This window comes from Gopherus evgoodei, chromosome 2, assembly GCF_007399415.2.
Source record: "Gopherus evgoodei ecotype Sinaloan lineage chromosome 2, rGopEvg1_v1.p, whole genome shotgun sequence".
NCBI lineage: Eukaryota > Metazoa > Chordata > Testudines > Testudinidae > Gopherus > Gopherus evgoodei.
The window spans coordinates 112,327,225-112,352,137 of record NC_044323.1 but is presented as its reverse complement, the minus strand read 5'-3'; the positions used below and the strand labels follow the sequence as shown (position 1 = coordinate 112,352,137).

General features: G+C 41.3%; 1 protein-coding gene across 2 annotated transcripts in view; it reads left to right on the top strand.

Annotated features, from left to right (window-relative positions):
* The window catches only part of EPB41L4B (erythrocyte membrane protein band 4.1 like 4B), a 287,983-nt gene that overhangs the window by 204,109 nt on the left and 58,961 nt on the right, over positions 1-24,913 (top strand). Inside the window, exon 19 of one of the 2 annotated variants that reach the window (XM_030551497.1) lies at positions 8,189-8,256. In XM_030551497.1, coding sequence (XP_030407357.1) covers positions 8,189-8,256 — 68 coding nt within the window. Of the gene's footprint in view, positions 1-8,185; positions 8,257-24,913 lie in introns of both variants that reach the window. The other variant, XM_030551496.1, reaches the window with a different exon arrangement.

The window sequence follows — 24,913 nt, the reverse complement described above, 5'->3', positions numbered from 1 at the left end:
TCAAGCAAGAGCAGCCTGTCTTTGTCATCTACAGCATGTGCCTCTTCTCTCTGTTTACTATGTAACATCACATGCCTGTGAGAAGTTCTTATTCTAGAAGCAGAAAGAACAGAGTTGGTCTCTCTCACTCTCATACACACACGTGCACTCGTTATCTAAAGTGAAATGTTTTTAAAAGTCTGAGATTGACACCTATCAGAGGTTGGTTTTAAAAAGTCCTAAAAGATCCTTTACCTTTCTGAGCTCCCCATCAATATACTGTACTGTAGGAGATTTTGCTGGACATCTGCATTGTCCAGTTAGTAACATAAGCATCAGCGAAACTGTGGTACTAATGGGACATGGCTGGAACTTTCCACTCATCTAAAGTAACTATTTAATTGTTGTTTGTAATATTGGTAATAAATTTCCCATTTGAAAAGCAAGGAATATTTCAAATACCAGACACCAGTTCCATCAGGAAATGACACCTTCATAAAGGTACCCACTGTAGTCAGTAGAACAGGAAGCTCTTCATTAGTAGTTCCTGACAATGGGGCAGGGGGGCAGATGCAAGAGAGGAAAGGTGGAGGGAAGAGAGTTTGGGGATGGAAATGTTTTTTTTATTCATTCGGATCAGTACATTCCTGGCAACTAGATACCATGGTGACAGGTGCCTTAGAAACACTGAAATACATAATTCCAATCTCTGCAATTTCAAACATAAGTAGTGAGGGGGAATTATACAATACAGTTTGAAATAGGAGCTGAAAGGGGAGATTTGCACTCAATTTCCATTCTGGAGTCATGCAGAAGAGCTGTTTATTTCTTTCCTATATGATATTTTTTTATCCTTCCTCAAAGCTGTGACGCTGAATTGGAAATCTAAAACTCATCTGTTTATGGTAGAGATTACTCACAGCTCTGCATAAATGTTCTGGAGCAGCAAGAAACTAACATGAATGAGTGTGTTTATTTTGTGAAGAGAGAAATATTTCCATGCAGAAATGTTAGTTTGAGAATCAAGCTGCAGTGTGTGGTGGAGTATGTCTGAGTGTGTGCAGATGCAGCCTTAACTGGTGAAAAATATGATGAACCCACACAAATTGTGGAAATTTAGGCTGTGGGTTCCACAGAACACTCAGTGCAGTGTCTGTATTGTGATAGTAAACCAGCACTCTTTCACAACACACCCTTCAAACTTCTTCATGGATGTCCAACACTTCATAACTGACGGACGGCAGATCACGTGCTCATTTAAGAAGGAGCCGTATAAAACCAGCAATGAAGAGCTGCATGAATACAAAAGACCAGCTTCCGGCAGCATTTAAAACCCTTACAGTTTACATAGCTCAGTGCTGAAATGGAGGGATTGATCAGAGGAGTTGTCAATATCACGAGTCACCAAGTCGTTCATGGCCCAGCTGATGGAGGATTCTGATTGCTGTGCATACCCAGTTTGGCCCAAAGCAAATCCTGATTTTCTTTAGCGTTAAATACAGACTCCTGAGCAAACTTAGAATTACCTTAACTGGGATTTTGTCTCTTGGCTGGAAAGGTATGTGGTATTCTTATCCAGTGTGCCTTCCACAACAGATGCTTATTTTCTCCATTAGTTTTCACTTCACCTCCTCTTCCCCCCTGGGCAGTCCCTACTCCTTGGGGCCCATAAGTCCGTGAAATTACAACAAGAGTGAATCTGATGTCTTATCTCTAACCTGGAAGAATATATTCAGATCATATGGCAGAGACTTCATTGGGGGTTGCACATGATGCTAGAATTTGGTACAAAGAGAGTATTAAAACTTGTTCACGAGTTTATATCTATGCAATATTTTTAGACTACTGGAGATTACCTTATTCTTTTTTCTCTCCTCCTTGCCTCTAAAAAAAACCTTACATACCAATGATGTAGTTTTGCTCTGAGATGTGTATTGCCAGTCTATGGGCTAGGACATAATCTTAATGTAAATAACTAAGAAGTGAAGTTGACCTGTGCTAACTAGCCTTGCCTAGAACTACTAGAACATATTGCACCATTAGAGGTGTAGCTCAGAATTCGTTTTGATCATATTTCATGCTACATTTTGATCTGTTTGCTACAAATGCAAGCGAAAATTGGATCCACACATTATTGAAGATAGCAATGGAGTACAACTGAAGTGACATTCATCAGTGGCTTTCCTAGCTATATCTTTGTTGGCCCTTTGCCTTTTCATCATGTTGTACTTTCAGGAGTAATTAAACTCAGTGGTTTGTAAAGACTCTTCAAAGTTGCAGTGCCCAAAGAAGTTGGTGTATGTTGTTTTCAAATTTTCCCCAAAGGCTGCCGCAAGGAAATATGTTGCATTACTATCAATATGATTTGGTTTTTAAGTGCTTTATTCACTTCTGGAAATCATTATAAGGTCACAGGAGAAAATGAGTTTGGTTCAGGAAAGATACTGGAGGATTTATACTCTTATGTGAAAAATAACAGGACTTGGATAAATATCTCTGGATGCCTGGAGGAGTTCCTGCCTTTTGCTAGATGGCTACTCAAATATTATGAAATGATGAAAATTTCAAGCATATCAGTCTGTCTTCCATCATGGATTACATTTTATACCCAAGATTTGCTTGGAAATAATGCAAATTTGCTGGTATCTTCTTGATCCTCCTTGTACATGTTGCACATCCCTGCATAATTTGACAGTCTCAATTTAAGAGAGCCAGAACTGGAGAATAACAGGTCCAGGCTGAAGTGCTGTGCCTTAGGGGTGTGTGTGTGTGTGTGTGTGTGTTAGAGAAAGAAGCTTGTATAGGCCTCTTTGCACAATGTCTTGCTAAAGCCATTGCTGTTAGTCACCCGCTTGGATGAGCAATACATTCACTCTCAAATTCCAAGCTAAGTAAAAAGAAGCAATTGTTGTGATACTCTCAACTCCTACTCCAATGAATGTGACATCACATCAGTTATAATTGTTCATAACAATGGAATTTAAATGGTTATAATTCAAATTGGCTTTATTCTATCTGTCAAAGGAAACAGATTTGTTTAACTTTAAAAGTGAGTAGGCTGGAAATAAAGGGAGGCAGAGGTATAGAAAGATAGGGCTTCAGGGAATGTAGGATGGGGGAGCATCATTAGGTGGAATACAGTAACCATTATAAGGGAATCAGCAACTCTACTCAAAAAGGAATGACAAAAATGATGACAACTAAATGATACAAGTATTATTTTTTATTATTTGCCGTGCAATAGCACCTGGGAGCCCCAGTCATGGATCAGGATCCTATTGTACTAGGCAGTGTACAAACACAGAAGAAAAGATGATTCCTACCTCAAAGAGCTGACTGTGATGCTATCCTGATAGCAAAGGAAGAGTCCTTCCTGCTAAAATACCAACAACATTTCCTGCTCCAGGATTTTCCTTGGAGGCTTCTTTTTCCAGTGACCTTACTGCTTAGCTTATGAAATAGAACGAGAACATGGTTGGGTACGTTAGCAGGGACGTGAAGAGTATTCCATGTGCTTCAGAGTTCCTCGGTTTCATTTCAGACCGGTAGACGTGCAGGGAGAAGCAGGGCCATTGAGCCATTGCTATTGCTGTCCTTCTGCTTGAAGGATTCCAGCAATCTGGAAAGGATGTTGCTCCCCCTCCCTTTTGCATAATCAGGAGCCTCCAAAAAAATCAGCTTTCAGAACCTTTTCTCCCCCAGTCAGCAGCCTGGCTGCCTTTGAATGGGATCAGGTGCTTCAGTCAACCTTTGGGCTGATTCATGAAGTCAGAAGGGGAAAACAAGATGTTCCTTATGTGGAACTGGCATAATGCTGACTATAATGCCTCTTGTGATAAAGAGGAGGCAGGAATAAGGTGATGTAAACACAAGGGGGATTCTTTGTTTAGGAAGCTGGGCAAACACATAAGTATAGCTGTTGTGAAGAGGGATATAGGCAGTCAGACCTAGTGGTCAGAGTAGTGGTGGTCAGACCTAGAGGTCAGAACAAGAGTCAGGAACTGGAGGTCAGAGACAGAGACAGAGTCGGGAGTCAAGCTGTGAGTCAGAGTCAGGAACTGAGCCGAGGGTCAGAGCCGGAGTCAGTAGCCAGGGGTGGCTGTAACAGCAGGATGTAATCTGGAACAAGGCAGGCAGGGAGAAACAGGACAGGAAGGCAGGAATCAGGCAAGACAGCAGGAGACAATATAGCAGCCAGCCAGGATTCACAGCTTCCTGTGTCACCTTCTGGCTTAAAGAATGACTCTAGTTGCAAGTCTCCTCCAACTGGGACCATTGTGGGAAGTGCCTATGGTGAGCTAGGGTTCACCAGCCCAGACTCCTTGCTGGTATTCACGAGATGCCTGGTGTTGGCTTTTTGTATTAGGGCTGCCTGGGGACCCGCACACCTGAGTTTGAGACCCATAATGCCTCACAGTAGCTCACTGGGTCGCTTGCTTGCCTGCACTGCAGTGTCACCCTGCAGGATCTCCTGTGCCTAAGTCCTAGTCTGAATTAGTCATAGAAAAGACTACTGACTACTGCGGTGAACTTTGTGTGCTCCTCTAGCCCATCTCCATCACAATCACACAGCTTGTAGGCGGATCCTCAGCCCCGCACAATAGAGAGTCCATTCAGGGCTGTATTTGACGCCTCCACAGGGGACAGTCTTCCCTTTAAAAGACAGTGGAAAAGGTCACCAACATAATGAAGAAGGTCAGGTTTATGCAGAATCCATCTGCTAGGCAAGCCCTTCAGCTGCTGGGAGATATGGGCTCATTCCCAGAAAGCACTCTCAACTCCTCCTAAGAGCTTTCCTACATCAGTGGGACTCTTAAGCGATCATTAGATATGATTCCCACTCTCCCTCCACCCACAGGCTTTGTTTGAAGATCATCCTTGTGCTTAGAGGAGAACCTAAAGAAGGAAATGTCATAAATCCTGGTTCAGCAGCAATGGAAGCAGTGGGTGGTCAGCATCTCTAGAAATCAGAAGCCCAGAATTTGGTGAAATTTGGGCAGATCGCTTAAGCAACTGGAGTCTAAGTTTGGTGCTTCTTAAGCTCTGGACTTCTCCCTTCAGCATCCTTATTTTGCCTCTCAATAATAGTAGCTTTTCTTAGCAATTACTTATCTGTGGAGAGCATGCAAGCTAGTGCCTCTGTCCTGTCACTTCTTTTGTCTTATTTTTCCCCAATGATAAAGTAACTTGTTGCCCTGTTAGCAGTTTTATCCAAACCATTTTTCATTGAAATCAGACCATTAATTTCCTTTTTCTTTGCTCTGGGCCAGTCTCAGATAAGGAAAGAGCCTGGCATTCTATGGATGGCATTAGGATCCATAGTGTCAAAGAGCTTGAAGTTCTGGCTGCAAGAAGGGCCAGGCTGTTTCCCTTTTGGTAATAATTAAATGGATCTGACTGTGTCCAAAGGAAGCATATGTACCAGATGGCCTGCCATACCCCACAGGCATTAAAGCTCATTTCTCTTACAGTGTGGCTGACTTCTGGACAACGAGAGAATCTGCCTCAGTGGAAAAAGTCTGCTGAGCCAGCCACATGTCGCTGCATTTCTACCTTCATACATCATTACTATATGGATGTCAGAGCCTCTAACAATTAAGGTTCCTGACTTTAGTAGCCCACAGGGACCTCTCTGACTAGTTGCTGAAATAAATTTCCTACCAGATATTGGGTGGTTCTAGACAAAACCCCTTTTTCAGATTATTGGGTATCTCTGAACAGAAAGATGAATCTTGGTCATAACATTTGTATTTTTTCAAGGAGCTCCAACAATCTGGACACTCCTATGGGAATTTTAACTTGTATTAGTTCTTGTTTCAAGTTATGGGTTAGATGCTTTCAGATGTGCAGAGGAAGTTGCTCACTGGTTAGTGAGGGTGGTTTGCCATGTAAAAAGGAAACAAGGCCAAAAGCATTCTGTCAGCTAACTCGTTTAACAACCTGATCCTGCAAAAACAGGAGCAGTCCAGTTTCCAGACTGCTGAAGCCCTTCTCAGTAATATAATTTACAGGTAGAATTCTTGCCGGGACTGTTCTTCTAAAATACCCACTTTCAATATTTACTTTCTATCTCATAAAGCATAAAATAATAATGGAGAAGATGAAAATAATAATGAAAAAGCCCTCAATATGTAGAAAATAATGTTAACAAATACTCCGTTTTCCTGACCTTCCATTAAGCTAGCTCCATGTTCCAGTGTAGATCCATGTTGGGGGAGGTAGCGATGGCCTTGGGATTAAGGCTTCATCTGCACTTGGAGCTAGAGCTGTGATTCCTAGCTTGTGCAGGTATTCTTGTGCTAGCTTTCATCAAGCTAAACGTAGTATTGTAGCCATGATAGCATGGGCAGCATGAGCAATGTCACAGACTGGCCGCCACAGGTGCGTACGCAGAGGGTCTGGTGGGGGGGTTGAACTCGTGGCGCTAGCTCAGGCCTCTTCTTACTGATGCCACCCTACTATTTTTAGCATATTAGCACACTGAGAGCTAGTATGAGTATGTCTGCACAAGCTGTGAATCACACCCTTAGCTCCAAGTGTAGGTCACAGGACTGGGGGAAACAGTTATTAGCCAGTAATATTCTGGATCCCTCCCATAGTCGGCTAAAGGCAACATTCATCTTATAATGCTGAAGTAGATGGAATTTTAATAATTTCGTTTGCCGTTATAATTGCTGACCTTTGTAATCTTCCTGTGCTCCATTCTCAGTAATAAAACTCTGTTTTCTATTATTATGTTCAAGTGTGTCTTAAAATTCAGGTCACTCCCCATTTTCAATTTGGTAATTTTAATATTGGAATAAAGTAAAAATTGTGATTTTTAAAGAGTCGGTTTGTCAAATAGTAAGGAACTAGCTAAATATCATTTAACAATGCACATGATTAAAATATCATATGGACAGAAGAGACTGTGTGTTAAGTCTCTGACAGCTGCATTCATATTTTCAACATTCAAAAATACAGCAGTTTTATGTGAAGCATCACCACCCACCATAAATATTGAAGAGCAAAGTACTAACTTCTGAAGCCCACTTACATTAACTGTGATTCAGTTTTTTTCCTCATTCCTTAAAGAAAAACATTTTAAGACTGAGCTCGATTGTGAATATATAGACTTTAAACACAACCTCACTACAGGTTGTTGTTTGAAAAAAAACCTAAACATTTGAAACTCATAAATTTAAGAATTCATTTTGCTTTGTCCCATACCCAGCCCAATTGTGAACCATACATGTAGTGTGGAAATACTTAAAGAAAAGTATCTAATCAGTTTTATAGGTTAATTATAGATTTCTAAAGTGCTCCAAGTATTAAAAAAAAATCTACATGTTAAGTGTTGTTATTTTAATAAACAATGAAAAATTAAAACAATAGGTAATAAATTGTCTGCACTAACTCCTCTCTATCCTTTAAATACAGTAGGTAAAGTCATTGACCCTCTAGTCTACTGTAGATACGGAGATACTCTAGTGTTTGTAATCAGTATTAGTATAGTGGATGGGGACCAGATACAATATTGCGCTGGTGATATGTGGATATTGGAGTCTTGGATCTACACTGACGAGTAATAAACAGCTAAGTCAAATTAGCTGCTGTGCTGCTTTGTCTGGTAATTTCATTTAAGCAATATTGCATCCATACATAGTTGTTTTTCCAGCATTTGTAGACAAGAGAGATGGGTTTGTGGCTTGTAGGGGAATGGTGGATTGGAGAGCTTTTTGTGGATTTTATGTAGACACTAATTGTTTGCAGAGGTATTACTTTTTCTGTTAATTTTTCAGTGTCTGAAGAATTATGAGATTTGGCGTGGTGATTCTAATTAGGCTGTGGATATGCAGGTGGAAATAATCTGCACATAGTTTAGTTTTGGGGAGGTGTTAAATAGAAGGGAAAAAAAGGTATGTTTGGTTTCAATGGTTCCACTACCTATGCTCAAATATTTTATGGAATATGCATTTATATCCGTGTTTTTTCCAATAAGATCATCTTCCCACAATACTGTTATACTGTGCCCTGTATTCTGCAGCTGATCAACTTTTAAATGAATCTCAACAGAAGTAAATGGAAAACAAAACAATTTGTAGAAATAGTTATATAGTAAATATATTATACTATAAAATACTATAAATATATACCATACTATAAACCTATAACTATATACCATAAATATATTGACATTATACTAAACTATGTCTCTTTCCTTTAGCAGGTGGGGAAAGAAGAGACACCATTTGTAAATACCAGTAAGGCCTCCAGTCTGCCGGACCCTAATGTAAGGTCTGTTACTTCTTGTTTGTAGGGAAAACATCAAATAAATACATTGCATAGTACAACATTTTCAAAATGCTGCCTACAGTATGCATGCCAAATCCATATATACATATGTCAATTACTGTGGGAAGTCTGGCAAGCAGCAACCTGATTATACAATGCATTTTTTTTTCAAACTACAAGCTGTAGTGAGGTTGTGTTTAAACTGTGTGTCTAAGAATATACAGTCTTCAAAATCTCAGCGTCAAAATTCAGGCAGGAGTAAGACTTGGAAAGATTTGTGTAGACCATTTCAGTTTTGCAAAGAGCAAAAAAGAAAAAGCATTTTGGGTAGAAAATATGTGTAAGAATCATAACCTTTAAGTTGAGTTTACTAAAACTGAGTATCTTTAAAGTATAGTCTCTGTTTTTTGTATTTTGAATCTGATTTCCACTCTGATGCAATGCTGCTGTTTCTAAATTAATGAAATCTTCAGATGCTGCTGCTACTGTTGTAATATTTGTATTATTGCAGTAGCAACTAGGAACCTCAGTCATGGACCGGGACCCTATTGTGCTAGGTATTGCACAAACATAGCCCTTGTTTGCTGTTAATGTTTCTTTCTGTTTCCTGGAATTATTTTAACGGTGAAAAAGGGAGCCTTTGTTTTAGTGCACAGAAAATGTGTTTCTTTGGATTTCTTGATCTGCAGGAAGGGCTGGTTTGGATTGCATTTCTCTTGCACTGGAAGCTGATTCTTCTCACAGGAATTTTCCTTTTACAGATAACCACGTAAAAGAGTGTCATACTTTAATGTTTTGTTCGAATCCCAGAGAATACATTCTTAATACAACAGGTTTTATTTTGTTTTGTTTTTTAAAAAAAGAGAACGTTACTGTGTGGGATATTTGGAAGCATGCTGCCTTTACATGAATGCTAGTAACATCATTTTATTCATCATTAGTATCAGAAGGGTCACTCTCAGAGCAGTTTCAGATGGGAATAAATTGATGTACAGTATTGTCGTCAAGCAGGCTGTCATACAGCTAATTGTGGTAGCTTGTTGAGCTTGTTGGTTACTTCATTACAGAATTATCTAACCTTTTCACCCTGAAGAATGAACATATTATTTCAAAAAGCTCATGGGTCCTCAGTCAATAGTTGTATTTCCCTAGGCTCAGGCAGAACTAGTTGAGCACCGGTCCTCCTCTCTCTTGGGCTCTCAGTCTGGCAAGATTGCAGGTGATGAATCAAGCACAGGTGTCATGGTATAATTCCCCACTCTGAACCTTAGCATCCAAAAAATGGGGTACCAGCATGAATTCCTCTAAGCTCAATTACCAGCTTAGTACTTGTAGCGCTGCCACCAACCAGGAATTCCAGTGCCTGGTACACTCTGGTCCCCCCCAAAACCTTGCCTGGGGACCCCCAAGGCCCAGTCCCTCTGGATCTTAACACAAGGAAAGTAAACCCTTTCCCTCACCGTTGCCTCTCCCAGACTTCCCCTCCCTGGGTTACCCTGGAAGATCACTGTGATTCAAACTCCTTGAATCTTAAAACAGAGAGGAAAATGCACCTTCCCCCCTCCTTCTCTCTTCCCCTCCCAGATTCTGCCTGAGAGAGACAGTAATCCTAACACAGAGAGAAAATTAACCTCTCTCTCCCTTCCCTCCTTTCTCCCCACCAATTCCCTGGTGAATCCAGACCCCAGTCCCCTGGGGTCTCACACCAGAATAAAAAAAATCAGGTTCTTAAACAAGAAACTTTTAATTAAAGAGAGAAAAACAGTAAAAATTATCTTTGTAAATTTAAAATGGAATAGGTACAGGGTCTTTCAGCTATAGACACTGGGAATACCCTCCCAGCCCAAGTATACAAGTACAAATTAAAATCTTTTCAGCAAAATACTAATTTGAACTCCTCCCAGCCAAATACACATTTGCAAATAAAGAAAACAACCATAAGCCTAACTCGCTTTATCTACCTAGTACTCACTAGTCTGACCTTATAAGAGCCTGTATCAGAGAGATTGGAGAGAAACCTGGTTGCACATCTGGTCCCTCTGAGCCCCCAGAGTGAACAACAACCAAAAACTAACAGGACACACAAAAACTTCCCTCCCTCAAGATTTGAAAGTATCCTGTCCTCTGATTGGTCCTCTGGTCAGGTGACAGCCAGGCTCACTGTTCTTGTTAACCCTTTCCAGGCAAAAGAGATATGAAGCACTTTTGTTCTATTAACTCTTACCTGTTGTCATAAATAGATAAGTATTCTTTTCTTCCTCTTCTCTCCCCTCTCTTGTGGTGCAACAAGATGCCAACAGGAGGAGCTGCTGAGCAGATACAATAAGACAGGGACAGCAACTGATCAAAGCACTCCCAGCTCATACCAGAGCTGCTCCTGGCACTGATGGGGACTTGGTAACCCCACCGCCTCTCAGTATTAATGAGACTGATTCAAACACTCAACTTCATAAATCAGAGGGCAAGACATATTCATAATTCATAATCAAACACGTTTTCTTAACCAAGTCACCCTCAACAGCCACAGTTCAGAGCCTAATGGGCCACAGGTTTGGACACAACTCCATTATTTTAATTAATTTGGAAATTATTGGGGATATAAATAAAGTATCTCACTGACTGCCTTTCTCGGCTTCCCTCTGTAACTGTGCTCTGTTCCCTCCATTTCTGTAACACATTTTTCACTCCTGTTTTCCTTTCATCTGAACATACGGTACCACAATACATGCCCTTTACCACGTCAGTGACACCAAGGAAATTGTGCCAGGAGAATATTTTACTTACAGTGTTGCTAGCTCTCTTGTGACATTTTGCTGTTTTTCTTGAAGCCTCAGCTTCTGGCGTCACACGAAAGCTGAGATTCTAAGGTAATTTTTAAAAAAAGTAAGTTACCAGCCCCCATGGCTGCAAAGAAAAGCTTGAAAACACGACCCCTAAGTGCTCAAACAATGAAGGCAGATAAAAAGAACCCAACATTTATTATTTTAAAGTCTCATGACTTGTTCGAGCCTGAGTCGTCATGTTTGAATGCCTGGGCCTGGCAATACTGCACATACCAGATCGGGCTATTTGGATAGGTAAGGTTTTTAATTGACAGCTGAATGGATTTTTCAACTAAAACTCCTTCAGAACCACTTTGTACTTGTAAAGTGCACATTTGGGCCCAGACAATACCCCATTCCACAGAAAAGCTATGGGGCATGAAGTTTTGGGAGAGGAATTCTTTGTGAGGAATCCCCTGGTGCAGATCCCTCATACCAACCCAATGGAGGGGTTGCCCTCTGTAGAAAAGTTTGCAGGGCTAGCCCTCAAATCTGGCAGATTTCCAGGGATTAGCACAGATCCCTTGGGGTGGGGAGGGTAGGTAGGAAGGTAGGGCCCTTGGAATCTCATTAACAGGGAACCCCGAGCTACAGTGGTGCCTTGCTCTATTATTTTTCGCAGAGGTTCTCAGTGGAGCCAGAGAGTGGGAGGACTCACATCCCCTGTCCCCACTCCCAGAATGCCCCTGCTCATGCTGCTCAGTCTTCATCCCTCTCATATGGATCCTAGACCTGCTGACAGGCTTCCATGAGGTCAGGAAGGTGGGGTAGAAGAAGGTAGACCCATGGCAGGGGAGGGTCATGCCTTAGAGGCATCTGATATCCCTCCCTCAACAACATGGTTTCCATGCAATCAGAAAAGGGGGCCACATGCAAAGGGCTCCCTTCAAGTACAGTTTGGGTTGGACAGGGACCAACTGGGCCATGCCATCGCATGACTGAGTAATTGTAAACATGGAACCCCCAAATGCCATTTTAAGTCACTTTTAAGAGTAGAACTGCACATTAACGAGTACTCAAAGCTGATTCACCTCAGTTAGGTAGTAATGACCATTCCAATTCTCTAAATCAATGACTGCACTACAGACCAAATATCATCTAAGTAATTTCCAAATAACCACAAATTTGGCATAAACATAAAACTGAGAATAATATCAAAATATAATTTAAAGGTAAGCTGCCAAAGAAAAAATGGAGTGGGGCTGGAGGGGTGTTTTCTGTTTTATTTTACCCTGTATTTTAATTTAATTTTCTTTCACTGCTTCTTTCTGATATATGGCTTGAAATGTTTTTTGTTTTGGTTTGATTTTGAGGGCTGGGGGTCTCCTTTTCTCCTGTTTATTTTATTTTTAGCATGGTTTGGCGAGTCAAACTGACATAGAACCTGGTTCAGACGTGACTAGTTTAAATCCAAACTTAAGCTTAGTTATTAAATTCAGTTTTTAGGCCTATCTAGTGGGGATTTATTCTGGAAATTTCTGTATGGTAGTCCAGAAAAATCTGAATTTTTTGTGACTTAAAAAGCAAACTATATACATGTTTATAAAAGCTCTTTATGAAATACATGAGTTTCGCAAACTCCTTGAGAATAGGAATCCTGAGTAGAAGATTACAATTATTTACTGCCCATTACTGATCCTGGGCTTCTTTTCCTGCTCTCCCTAATGTTGCTAAGGAGGGAACTAGTTAATCAAAACTCTGTAAGTGTCCATGCTGATTTTATTACATCCACTGCCTCTTTCTACTATTGATCAACAGATGTTGCAGACATGCCTGTGGGATCTAGCAAGGTGGATGAGACTGATTTTCTATGGCTCTATTTTTCCCTTTCTGGGAGGTCAGCAGGAGGTTGGTGTGGAGTAATTGTTCATCCACCCAATGGACCCTCTTATCTCAAGACTGAAAAGAATTCCACTCAGGCAACATACGTCTGACGCTATTATGAGACACAGTGAGAGGGTTTGGGCTATGGTGCTATCTGTATACTCAGGACATTCAGCTCTGCATTTCATTTTCATTAGATCCAGATGGTGCTGCTTTTTTGTTTACCTACCCAAGGCATTGACCCAGATGAGAATGAGTTCGCTGATGTTCTATCTGGACAGAACAGAGGCGATGTGGCTTAGTGGAGTGAATCCGCTAAAACAATTTACATGGATTGTGGCTATATTCAATATATTGGTAGGGTAAATAGCAAATAACAGAAATAACTGGCAGTAATGGGAAATTTTAACTACTAGTACAGTATTCAACTCTAGGTGCCACATTTTGAGAGAGATGTGGAAAAATTGTAGAAAATCCAGAGGAAAGCAATAAAACTGATGATAGGTTTAGAAAACTTGACCTGTGAGGAATGGTTTAAAAAACTGGGCATGTTAAGTCTGAAGAAGAAAAGACTGAGGGGGACTTGATAGTCTTCAATTATGTTAAGGGCTCCTATAAAGAGGATGCTGATCAATTGCTCTCCATGTCCACAGAAGGTAGGACAAGAAGAAATGGGCTTAATCTGCTGCAAGGGAGATTTATCTTAGACATTAGGAAAAACTGTCTAACTATCAGGTTAGTTAAGATTTGGCATAGACTTCTAAGGGAGGTTGTGGAATCCCTATCATTATAGAATCCCCTTTATAAGAACAGACTGGGCAGACACCTGTCAGAGATGGTCTAGGTTTTTTGGTCCTGCCTCAGAGTAGGGGGCTGGATTTGATGACCCCTTCAGGTCCCTTCCAGCCCTATGTTTCCGTGGTTCTATGTCTACCCTGTACCGGAGAGGCCTGCAGTCTTTGAATTCCTTATGAATTCTAACTTCTCCTGGGTTTGCAGTGTCAGTAGCAGTTTTTCTAGTTCTGATCCCAAAAGGTTACAGTCTCTGCTTGTTGATGAAAACTGGATCCAGTCTCCCATACCATTGTCATTTTCTAGCCTTTTCTTAGGCTTCTCTTGAGGACTATTCAAAAGCTGCAGCTAATGGCCTGCTTGCTTATTTAGAAATGGTTTAGTGTAAGCACATTACACCTTTGCTTCATGCAGAGTATTGCCTTTCCATCTGCTTGTAGATTTAGTTCAATGTGTTAGTTTTGGTCTGTGAAACCCTATATGACCAAGTAACCCCTTGGCTAAGAAACAGATTGCCTCCTTCACAAAGCACCGTCATGATCCTTGAGAACAGATGAAATACTCGTATCATCAGTCCTTAGATTTCAGCTCTTAAATACCCATGTTAGGGCTTTCTTATTAGACTTTCCCCAATGGCAAAACTCATTCCCCTTGGGGTCCAGCAAAGCTTTAGCTAACTGGCCTTCAGAGTGCCGTACAGGGCTCCTCTTTTTTGATTAAGCCTTTATTTGACCTTGAGCTAAGATTGTGGAGTACTTTTTTCCTTTCTGATAGGTTGGGATTGTAGATGGTGTAGGGATTCGAAACCTTTCCATGGCAAGGACCCATATCTTAATAGTTTGTCTCATGGAACCTCCCCATTCATTCATAGTTGTATGGACCATTTCCCCTCCCTGTGTCACAATCACATAATATCCTTAGAATTCTTTGCTTCAGTCTTCATAGCTGAGGATGTTAGGGAGATTCCCAAACCCGAGCCATCCTTTGTAGGTGACAAATCTGAGGAATTGTCACAGATTGAAGTGTCACTAGAGAAGGTTTTGGAATTAATTGATAAACTTAACAGTAACAAGTCACCGGGACCAGATGGCATTTACCCAAGAGTTCTGAAAAAACTGAAATGTGAAATTGAGGCACTATTAACTATGGTTAGTAACCTGTCCTTTAAATTGGCTTCTGTACCCAATGACTGGAAGATAGCTAGTGTAATACCAATATTTAAAACGGGCTATAGAGGAGATCCCGGCAATTACAGACCAGTAAGTCTAACATCAATACCGGACAAATTAGTTGAAACAATAATAAAGGGTAAAATTGTCAGACACACAGAAGAACATAAATTGTTGGGCAAAAGTCAACATGGTTTCTGTAAAGGGAAATCATGTCTTACTAATCTATTACAGTTCTTTGAAGGGGTCAACAAACAGATTTCCAATAAGTCTTTGACTAGGTCCCTCACCAAAGGCTCTTACGTAAATTAAGTTGTCATGAGATAAGAGGGAAGATCCTTTCATGCACTGAGAACTGGTTAAAAGGCAGGGAACAAAGGGTAGGAATAAATGGTAAATTCTCAGAATGGAGAGGGGTAACTAGTGGTATTCCCCAAGGGTCAGTCCTAGGACCAATCCTATTCAACTTATTCATAAATGATCTGGAAAAAGGGGTAAACAGTGAGGTGGCAAAGTTGCAGATGATACTAAACTGCTCAAGATAGTTAAGACCAAATCAGACTGTGAAGAACTTCAAAAAGATCTCACAAAACTAAGTGATTGGGCAACAAAATGGCAAATGAAATTTAATGTGCATAAATGTAAAGTAATGCACATTGAAAAAAATGCACAACTATATGCACAATATGATGGGGGCTAATTTAGCTACAAGTAATCAGAAAAGAGATCTTGGAGTCATCGTGGATAGTTCTCTGAAGATGTCCATGCAGTGTGCAGCAGCAGTCAAAAAAGCAAACAGGATGTTAGAATCACTAAAAAAGGGACAGAGAATAAGACGGAGAATATCTTATTGCCCTTATATAAATACATGGTATGCCCACATGTTGAATACTGCATACAAATGTGGTCTCCTCATCTCAAAAAAGATATTCTGGCATTAGAAAAGGTTCAGAGAAGGGCAACTAAAATGATGAGAGGTTCGGAACGAGTCCCATATGAGGAGAGATTAAAAGGGCTAGGACTTTTCACCTTGGAAAAGAGGGGACTGGGGGGGATATGATAGAGGTATATAAAATCATGAGTGGTATGGAGAAAGTGAATGAGGAAAAGTTATTTACTTGTTCCCCTAATATAAGAACGAAGACTACCAAATGAAATTAATAGGCAGCAGGTTTCAAACAAATAAAAGGAAGTTCTTCACACCGTGCACAGTCAACCTGTGGAACTCCTTACCTGAGGAGGTTGTAAAGGCTAGAACTATAACAGGGTTTAAAAGAGAACTAGATAAATTCATGGAGGTTAAGTCCATGAATGGCTATTAGGCAGGATGGGTAAGGAATGGTGTCCCTAGCCTCTGTTTGTCAGAGGGTGGAGATGGATGGCAGGAGAGAGATCACTTGATCATTACCTGTTAGGTTCACTCCCTCTGGGGAACCTGGCATTTGGTCACTGTCGGTAGACAGGATACTGGGCTGGATGGACCTTTGGTCTAACCCAGTATGGCCATTCTTGTTTTCTTTACTCTGTGGGAACTTCAGCAATTGCTTACATGGACAAGTAACATAAGACCCGAGAACATTTTTTGCTGATTTTGTCAGGGCTGTCCACTCTTCCCATAACAAAGTAGCCCTTATAAACATCAGGAGGGGAGCAGAAAAACCCTTTATAATATTTTAATGGAATTAAAACGAAATTCAGAGCATGCTATTTGAAGAGTGCTGCATCAGAAATTAAATATTTTGAAATCAGTCTGTATCAAAACTTCAAATTGAGAGTGTCACTGTAAAGCATCCTAGTTCATCAGATACAATGTGATTAGAACAAGAGTTGTCAGACTGTGGGTCAGGACCCCCAGGTGGGTCATGGCCCCGTTTTAATGGGGTTGCCAGCGCAGGTGTTAAACTTGATGAGTCCTGGGACCGAAGCCCGATCCCCACTCCTCCAGGGCCAAAACCCAAGCTTGAGTCCCACTCCCCCAGGGCTGAAGCCCAAGCTCCACCGCCCAGGGCTGAAGCCCAAGCCTGAGCCCTACTGCCCAGGTTTGACACCGAAGCCTGAGGGCTTCAGCCCTGGGTGGTGGAGCTCAGGTTACCAGCCTGCTGCCTGGGGTTGAATCTCTTGGGTTTTGTCTTTGTTCCTTCCCCCACCATGCAGGGTGGTGGGACTTGAGTTTTAGCCCCCCTGCCTGGGGTGACTGGGCTTGGGAGGACTCAAGCTTCGGTCCCCCCTCCCAGGGTCATACAGTAATTTTTGTTGTCAGAAGAGATTGCAGTGCAATGGAGTTTGAGAACCGCTGGGTTAGAGTAACTCTACCAAAGAATCCATATGTACTGACGGTCTATGATTATGTTACAATGATTTCTGCCCCATGTCCTTGTGCTGTTTGTGTTCTAATGCCATGGTAGGTTGCCCTATCTCGTTTGTAGTAATGAACAGCTGAAAGAGAGGCAAATATTATAATCCAGTTCATCTTTGGTAAACTTTTCAAAAAAGCTTCAAGTGATTTAGGGCCATATTTTAAAGGTATTTAGGTATCCCCTGATTTCAATGAGAGTTAGGCATAGGGTGACCAGACATCTTGATAAAATTGGGACCTTCCTGATATTTAGGTGTTTGTCCCACCTCCCAACTGATCTTTGGTCAGGATGCAGTTGGTCCCGATATTTCATTCCACTGGCAGCACTCGCCTTTTTTATTTATTTACTTATTTTTGCTGCTTCACTGGCAGCACTCGGCTTTTTTTTTTTCCTCCTCCACCAGTGGACTCTCCCCTCCCAATGTGTCCTGATATTTTCTCCCTCTCATCTGGTCACCCTAGTTAGGCACTTAAATATCTTTTAAAATATGGCCCTGAGATCCTAAATCCCATTTTCAAAGGTGACCTAAGGACTTAGATTCCCACTGACTTTCAATGTGATGTAAGCTCCTAATACACTTAGGCATTTTTGAAAAGTTTACTTATAGAGAATCTGAAGCACAGATCTTCTCTTGATGATGTACGTGTGCAAGTTGGATAGCTTTCCATAGTCATCCACATCATAACGTCTATAGAAGGATCATTTTGTTCCACAGTCTGGGGTCGATTCTCATCCTTACTCATGCTGCGTAGTAGATCAGTGCGGATATTTGCAAAAGAAGGTGCTACTCAGCATGAGGAAGGATGGTGAAGTTTGGAGATAAACTTAGATTTTCCTTGTCTTTTGTACAATCTTAAGTTTACAAACTTTTTGAAAAAGACCATGCTGAAATTCTTAGAAGTTAGCACTCTGGCATGTACAGTATTTATCTACTGCTTACTTTTATCTTGTTTATGCCACCGTGTTTTGCATAATCAGTTGTGCTAGACTACGTTGTACTGTTTTATCAGATGAAGGCTTCTGTAGTTCCAGGGACACAGCTTCTCTCACAGATAAAGGCAAATGACTGTAGTTCAGTTTGGAGGCCCACATCCCTTTTCAGTTTTACTTTGTGCACCAGTGCAGTATTTCAGGCCTGGTCTACACTACGCGTTTAAACCGATTTTAGCAGCGTTAAGCCGATTTAATGCTGCACCCGTCCACACAAGGAGGCCCTTTATATCGATATAAAGGGCTCTTTAAACTGGTTTCTGTACTCCTCCCTGACGAGAGGAGTAGCGCTGAAATCGGTATTAGCATATCGGATTAGGGTTAATGTGGCCGCAAATCGACGTTATTGGCCTCCGGGCAGTATCCCACAGTGCACCACTGTCCGCTCTGGACAGCAATCCGAATTCGGATGCACTGGCCAGCTAGACAGCAAAAGCCCCGCGAACTTTTGAATTTCATTTCCTGTTTACCCAGCGTGGAGCTCTGATCAGCACGGGTGGCGATGCAGTCCCTGGATCTGATCGCTGTATGGGGAGGCAAATCTGTTCTATCACAGCTCCATTCCAGAAGACGACATGCCAAAGCATTTGAAAAAATCTGAGACAGAGGCCACAGCATAGTGCTGCGTGACAAGTGTAACAGAAAGCCAAAGAATCAAATGGATGCTCATGGAGGGAGGGAGGGGGTACTGAGGACTCCAGCTATCCCACAGTCCCCACAGTCTCCAAAAAAGCATTTGCATTCTTGGCTGAGCTCCAAATGCCTGTAGGGTCAAACACATTGTCCGGGGTGGTTCAGGGTATAGCGCCTTAATTTACCCCTCCCCCGCCCCGTGAAAGAAAAGGGAAAAAAATCGTTTATTGACTTTTTTATATGTCACCCTATGTCTACTGCATGCTGCTGGTAGACACGGTGCTGGGTCAATGAACAGGAGCACCCTCTCCCCTCCCCTCCTCGGTGGTAGACGGTACAATATGACTGCTATCCATCGTCATCATCAGCCCGTGAGTGCTCCTGGCTGGCCTCAGGTGAGGTCGGCCAGGGGCACCTGGGTAAAAATAGGAATGACTCCCAATCATACCCAGTGGATGGTACAGAATGGCTGGTAACTGTCTTCATCATAGCAACTGGGGGCTGAGCCCCATCAGTCCCCTCCCTTTCATGTGTAAAGAAAAGATTCTGTACTGCCTGGACTATCATAGCAGCGGGATGCTGGGCTCCTCTCCCCTGCACTGTTTAATGTCCTGCCTGGACTATCATAGCAGCTGGAGGCTGCCTCCCGCTCATTTTGTCTCACTAACAAGTCAGTGTTTCTTATTCCTGCATTCTTTATTACTTCATCACACAAATGGGGGACACTGCAACAGTAGCCCAGGAGGGTTGGGGGACCAGGGAAACAACGGGTGGGGTTGTTGCAGGGGCACCCCCTAGAATGGCATGTAGCTCATCATTTCTGCGGGATCTGACACGGAGCGGCTGTGCTCTCTGGTTCTCTGGTACACTGGTTCTCTAGTACACTTGCACCATGTTCTAGGCAGGACTGACTCTATTTTTAGATACCATAAAGGAAGGATTGACTCGTGGAGTCATTCCCATTTTTGTCTTTTGCCCCTGGCCGACTTCAGCCGGGGCACCCATGACAGCAGCAGACGGTACAGAACGACTGATAACCATCATCTCATCTCCAATTTACAATGGCATGGCAGATGGTACAGAACAACTCATAACCATCTCTGCTATCTTGCAAAGGCAAATGAATGCTGCTGTGTAGCTCTGCAGTACCGCCTCTGTTAGCAACATCCAGTAGACATACGGTGACAGTAAAAAAAAAAAAAAAGCTGAACGGGCTCCATGTTATGGCATCTGCCAGGGCAATTCAGGGAAAAAGGGCGCGAAATGATTGTCTGCCGTTGCTTTCACAGAGGAAGGAATGAGTGATGACATTTACCCAGAATCACCCGCGACACTGTTTTTGCACCATCATGCATTGGGGTCTCAACCCAGAATTCCAATGGGTGGGGGAGACTGCGGGAACTATGGGATAGCTACAGGATAGCTACCCACAGTGCAATGCTCCATAAATCGACACTAGCCTCGGACCATGGACGCACACCTCCGAATTAATGTGCTTAGTATGGCTGCGTGCACTCGACTTTATACAATCTGTTTTACAAAACCGGTTTATGTAAAATCGGAATAATCCCATAGTGTAGACGTACCCACAGTTTGAACTGTGGGGTCCAGTGCTGTCTTTTACAGTGAGGACGGCTGCTAAACAAGTAGAGCCACTCTGTGCCTGTGTGGAAGAAAAAATCCAGTAACAACCTGAAGGGTTAAAGTAGTAAAAAGCTCTATTACAAACAAAGCAAGTTTTCACAATATAGAACTCTGCAAGTATTCAAGTGCTGTGCATTAAGACAACCAGGCACTGGGACTGTTTGTTTTATTTCAGTTATGTCACCAAATGTAGCTTAGATTTCTGCTATGCTCTCTGAAAACATTACAGATAGGCTCAAGCAGAACTGACACAGCTAAACCAAGCATCAGTTCAGTGGGCTGTATTTTCTTGAGGTACAAATATCAAAGTAATTCATGAACAGGGAGAGGTGAACTATAACAGTCCTAGTGCAAGATTAGGGTTGAGAGAATAATGCACCACAAATAATGAATCCAACCAGTTTTGTTTTTCTTTCTGCTTGTGAAATATAGATGAGCAGATGACAACTTTCTCCTGCTGTTCAACATTATCCAATAATGTTTGGGCCATTATAAACACTCTTTGGAATAAGGATAAACAGGATTCTGAGCATATTCATTGTTGGTGAAATTTTCAACCATGCAGAGAGAGAGCACGATATGAAGTCCTGCTTCAGCTCTGTTTAGAGGACTTAAGTGATGCATAGATCTTGCATTGGGCTTTTGTTCATGTGTGAATTGCACTTATTTGTTAATTATGATTGGTCAGCCAAGTCATATGGTATTGTTCCTGCTTCTTGATTTGAGAAGTACACTAATGCTTGTGGTCCAAATACTTGCATATGCAAATTTAAAATTCCTTTTCTGCAAATACCCATGCATATATATCTGTGAACATTTGTACTAGTTAAAAAATATTGTGTGAATGTCTGAAGAAAGCAAACAAAAAAAGTGAAAACTCATTTTAAAATAGAAACAATATTTGCCCAGACTATTTTGCAATAGTCACTGCTTGATGCCTCAGTTTCCCCAGCTGTAAAATTGAGTTAATGATGCCAACCTCCTTTGATATCTTCTCATGAAAAACTATATAAGAGGCAGGTATTTTTATTACTCCAAACAATATAATCAGGAACAGTGACCTCATAGATTTGATTTCTGAATGATGGCTGTAGCATACATTAGCAGAATGCCCTGGTTTTCCAACCCTATGACATTGGGCATTTTTTTTTGCAGGGCATCTAGTATAGCTGAATATATGCACGTTAGATCCTTAATTGAAGCATGACGACGTATTGCATTAAAAAAATGGTACGAGAATACACAGTGTTTACTATGTGGTTTACCACCATCTTGTCTGCAACTCCTTTGCTAGTCTGGAGAGATTTCCCTGCTAATGAATTAACTACTTGGACATGGCCTATAGTCCCCATAGCAATTATTTTAGCATCTGCCATAGCAGATTCAATTTGGCTAACAGTTGCTATAGCTCTGTGTGGAGTTAGTTCCGGCTCAAGTAGTAATCACTCATGTATTCATGGATATGGCTGTTTTTGTCACAAACTGGCTTCTAATCATCTCTTTGGACATATCCCCATAATGGCATGTAACAACATGTTCCAGTAAAGTAGCAACATATCAGTCAGCTGATTCACCCATTTTTCTGTACACTGGGTAAAATGTGGATCTTTCTATTTTCACATTCATTTTAGCAATGAAAAAATTATATAAAACTGAAACTGCAGTAGCTGTAGCAATTCTCAGGAAGGAGAAGCATATGCATTACGCTCTAGTGTTCAGTATGTGGACATGTTAACTGCAAGGCTAAATTCTGGACATCTCAGTTACCAGCAAGCCTACAGTTCTCAGCCGGCATTAAACTGGGGAAAAGGGGAGGAGATAGAGGAGTGCAGTTCTTTCCCCGCTAATAACAGAGGCAGGACTCCCAGTCTTCTCCCCAGCTTTGGAGAGCACTGTGATGTCCGCACAGCTCCCCCCCTTTCTGGGTTGCTTCTCCTTCATCCTGTGTCAATCTATTTTAGCCCCTAATTCTCAGTCATATGAATCCAGTATAGAACAGGCTTACTAGAACAGAGTAGATTTCCAAGAGCAGATGACATAGGAGAGTAGCAATATTTGTTGACAGGAGCATCTAATCAGGAAAAAGAGATTGTACTGCTGGCACACATATTAGGATAGTAACTCAAGTATGCTCCAATTTGATCTTTATCATCTTGCAAGGTAAATTCTAAACAGCACACTAGCTTACATGTGTGTCACAGACAAATGTGCAGATGACTGATAGATAAATGCATATTGCTAACAGACTCCAAACCCTGGTATGATCTCGTCAGATCCACAGATTATGCACTATTTGGATTTGGATTTAGGATTTTACTATTATTGGAACCTGTTGTGTAGTATTGGAGTGAACTAAAAGGGATACACAGATCATCACATCCCTAGCTGGGGAATAAACCATCTTGAACATGTTAAAATGCTGTTGGGCCTTTTAGGAAGATTTTAAGGTTTACATTGTTCCAAATGGATTATAAAAATAATTGCAATATGCCTGAGGAATAAGTCCCATTAGCAATGTTTGGTTATTAAACTTATCATATACAATCAAGAAGAAGTATTGTTGGCTGGCGATTGTCATCGTCAGTAGTCTGACATGCTGGATGAATACTTGTAGCAAAGCACACTGGTTTCAAGTTTGCAAGACTGAAATCATTTTACAATTGGTTTTGGACATTTTTGTGAATATGGTTTTATTCCTAAAAGGTATTGGAATAGATTTTCCTATTACTCCTGCAAATTTGGGACTGACTTGCTTGGGGGTTGTGGTGCATTACGTGGTGAAGATTAGAGTTCTTTCATTTGCTGAATTTACTCCATGTGGTAGGAGGCTTAAGAAAAGCCATTTTGGCTCATTTTCCCAGAAAGAGGTGATGTGTCTTGTGTGCTTTCTCTTGGCCATCCAGAAAAACTGTTGATTGCAGCAGCACTAAGAAACATCTATTTTCAGAGAGGGCTACGTATATCCTCCCCCCAGACACCCAATGGATTTTCAAGGGAGCAGTGGTCCTTCTTCCCCTTTTTGTGGGTAATTTCCTGAGTTAAAAAAAAAACACACACACAACAAAAATTCCACTGTGTGAAATCATATTGACACCCACATGCTTCAGCAACGGGGCTGCAAACTTTAGATCCACTGCACAGACCTCTGGCTCTTAAGCAAATAGAGTAAGTGATAGCAGTAGGCAGTTGTCCTCCTCTGTGTGGACCAAGACTATCAGAGGATGAAATAGTGGGTTCGCGAGTGGTTTTCACCCATATTTGCTCACAGCAGAGGAATGGTAAGATTCAGAAATCTTGTGGTCTATGCCAGGTTCTGGAGGGAGTGTGCTGTAGGGGTCACACACTTTTCTGCCCTGTTCCCTCCAAGCCTTACCTCTTCTTCATCTATCACCTCCAGACTGATCCAGTTCTTTAACTCTCTTCTCCCAACTCTTTGTGCCAATCTTAATTTTCTCGCCTAATCAATCCCCATCTCCAACCCCTGGCTTCTCATGATAGTTCCAGTCTCCTTGCCCAACATGTCTCAGGCTTCCCCTCAGACCAAGTCCCAGTCTTCCCTTCATCCAGGCTCCTCATCCCCATCTCACCCAACCCAGCATTCTCATCCAATTGCCGTTCTCTCCTCCCTCTCCCATTCTCAATCTGTGTTGAAACTTTCCAAAATGATTCACCTTGAGGCAGACAGGCAACATGGGAAATATCAGCCCCAAATGGTTAAAGTTTGTTAAATTGTAAGCAACAAAAACCGGGATCTTATAATGGGAAGTGTCTGGTAACCAGCTCTGCCTATAATGTGCTTTTACTTTTTGGTGCTGCTGGAGCTCTTTTGTTAAAGATAGTATATTTACAGTTCTGATTATTTCACTAAAGGTTTTCAAAAGACTGGATGTAGATAAATACTAACATATTTTTCATCACCTACTACATTTTACTCATCATTTACACTCTACTGTTAGACACATAAAATTATTTGGATATACTATAATTAACCGAGTGTACTTTTTTCTTTTTATTGATACATTTTGAAAAACCACAACCAAAATTAATATTGACAAAGTAAGTTTCATATAAATTCTAGTTATATGCCAGGCAAAGTAATATTCACATACATAAACATAAGAGCTTCCATTTCTGGTGTAAGTCAATGAAATATAAATGAGGATCCATCGTCTAATCAAATGTTTCCATTGGCAGATCAGCTATTTGTATTTCTCTCATTACTATCACTTGATATTGTCTCTCATGTGGTGTGTTTATTGACTAAACTATTTATTTTCATGGTAACTTGCTTTTGGATTTTTATCAACAGTCTTGTATGCTCAACATGCCAAATGGTTCAGCATTTGTCTGTGAAATTCTTTCAAGACCAACTGTTGCATTACCTTTGTTGATCCTTATTATTCAAATTATTTCATCTTTGATAAGATTG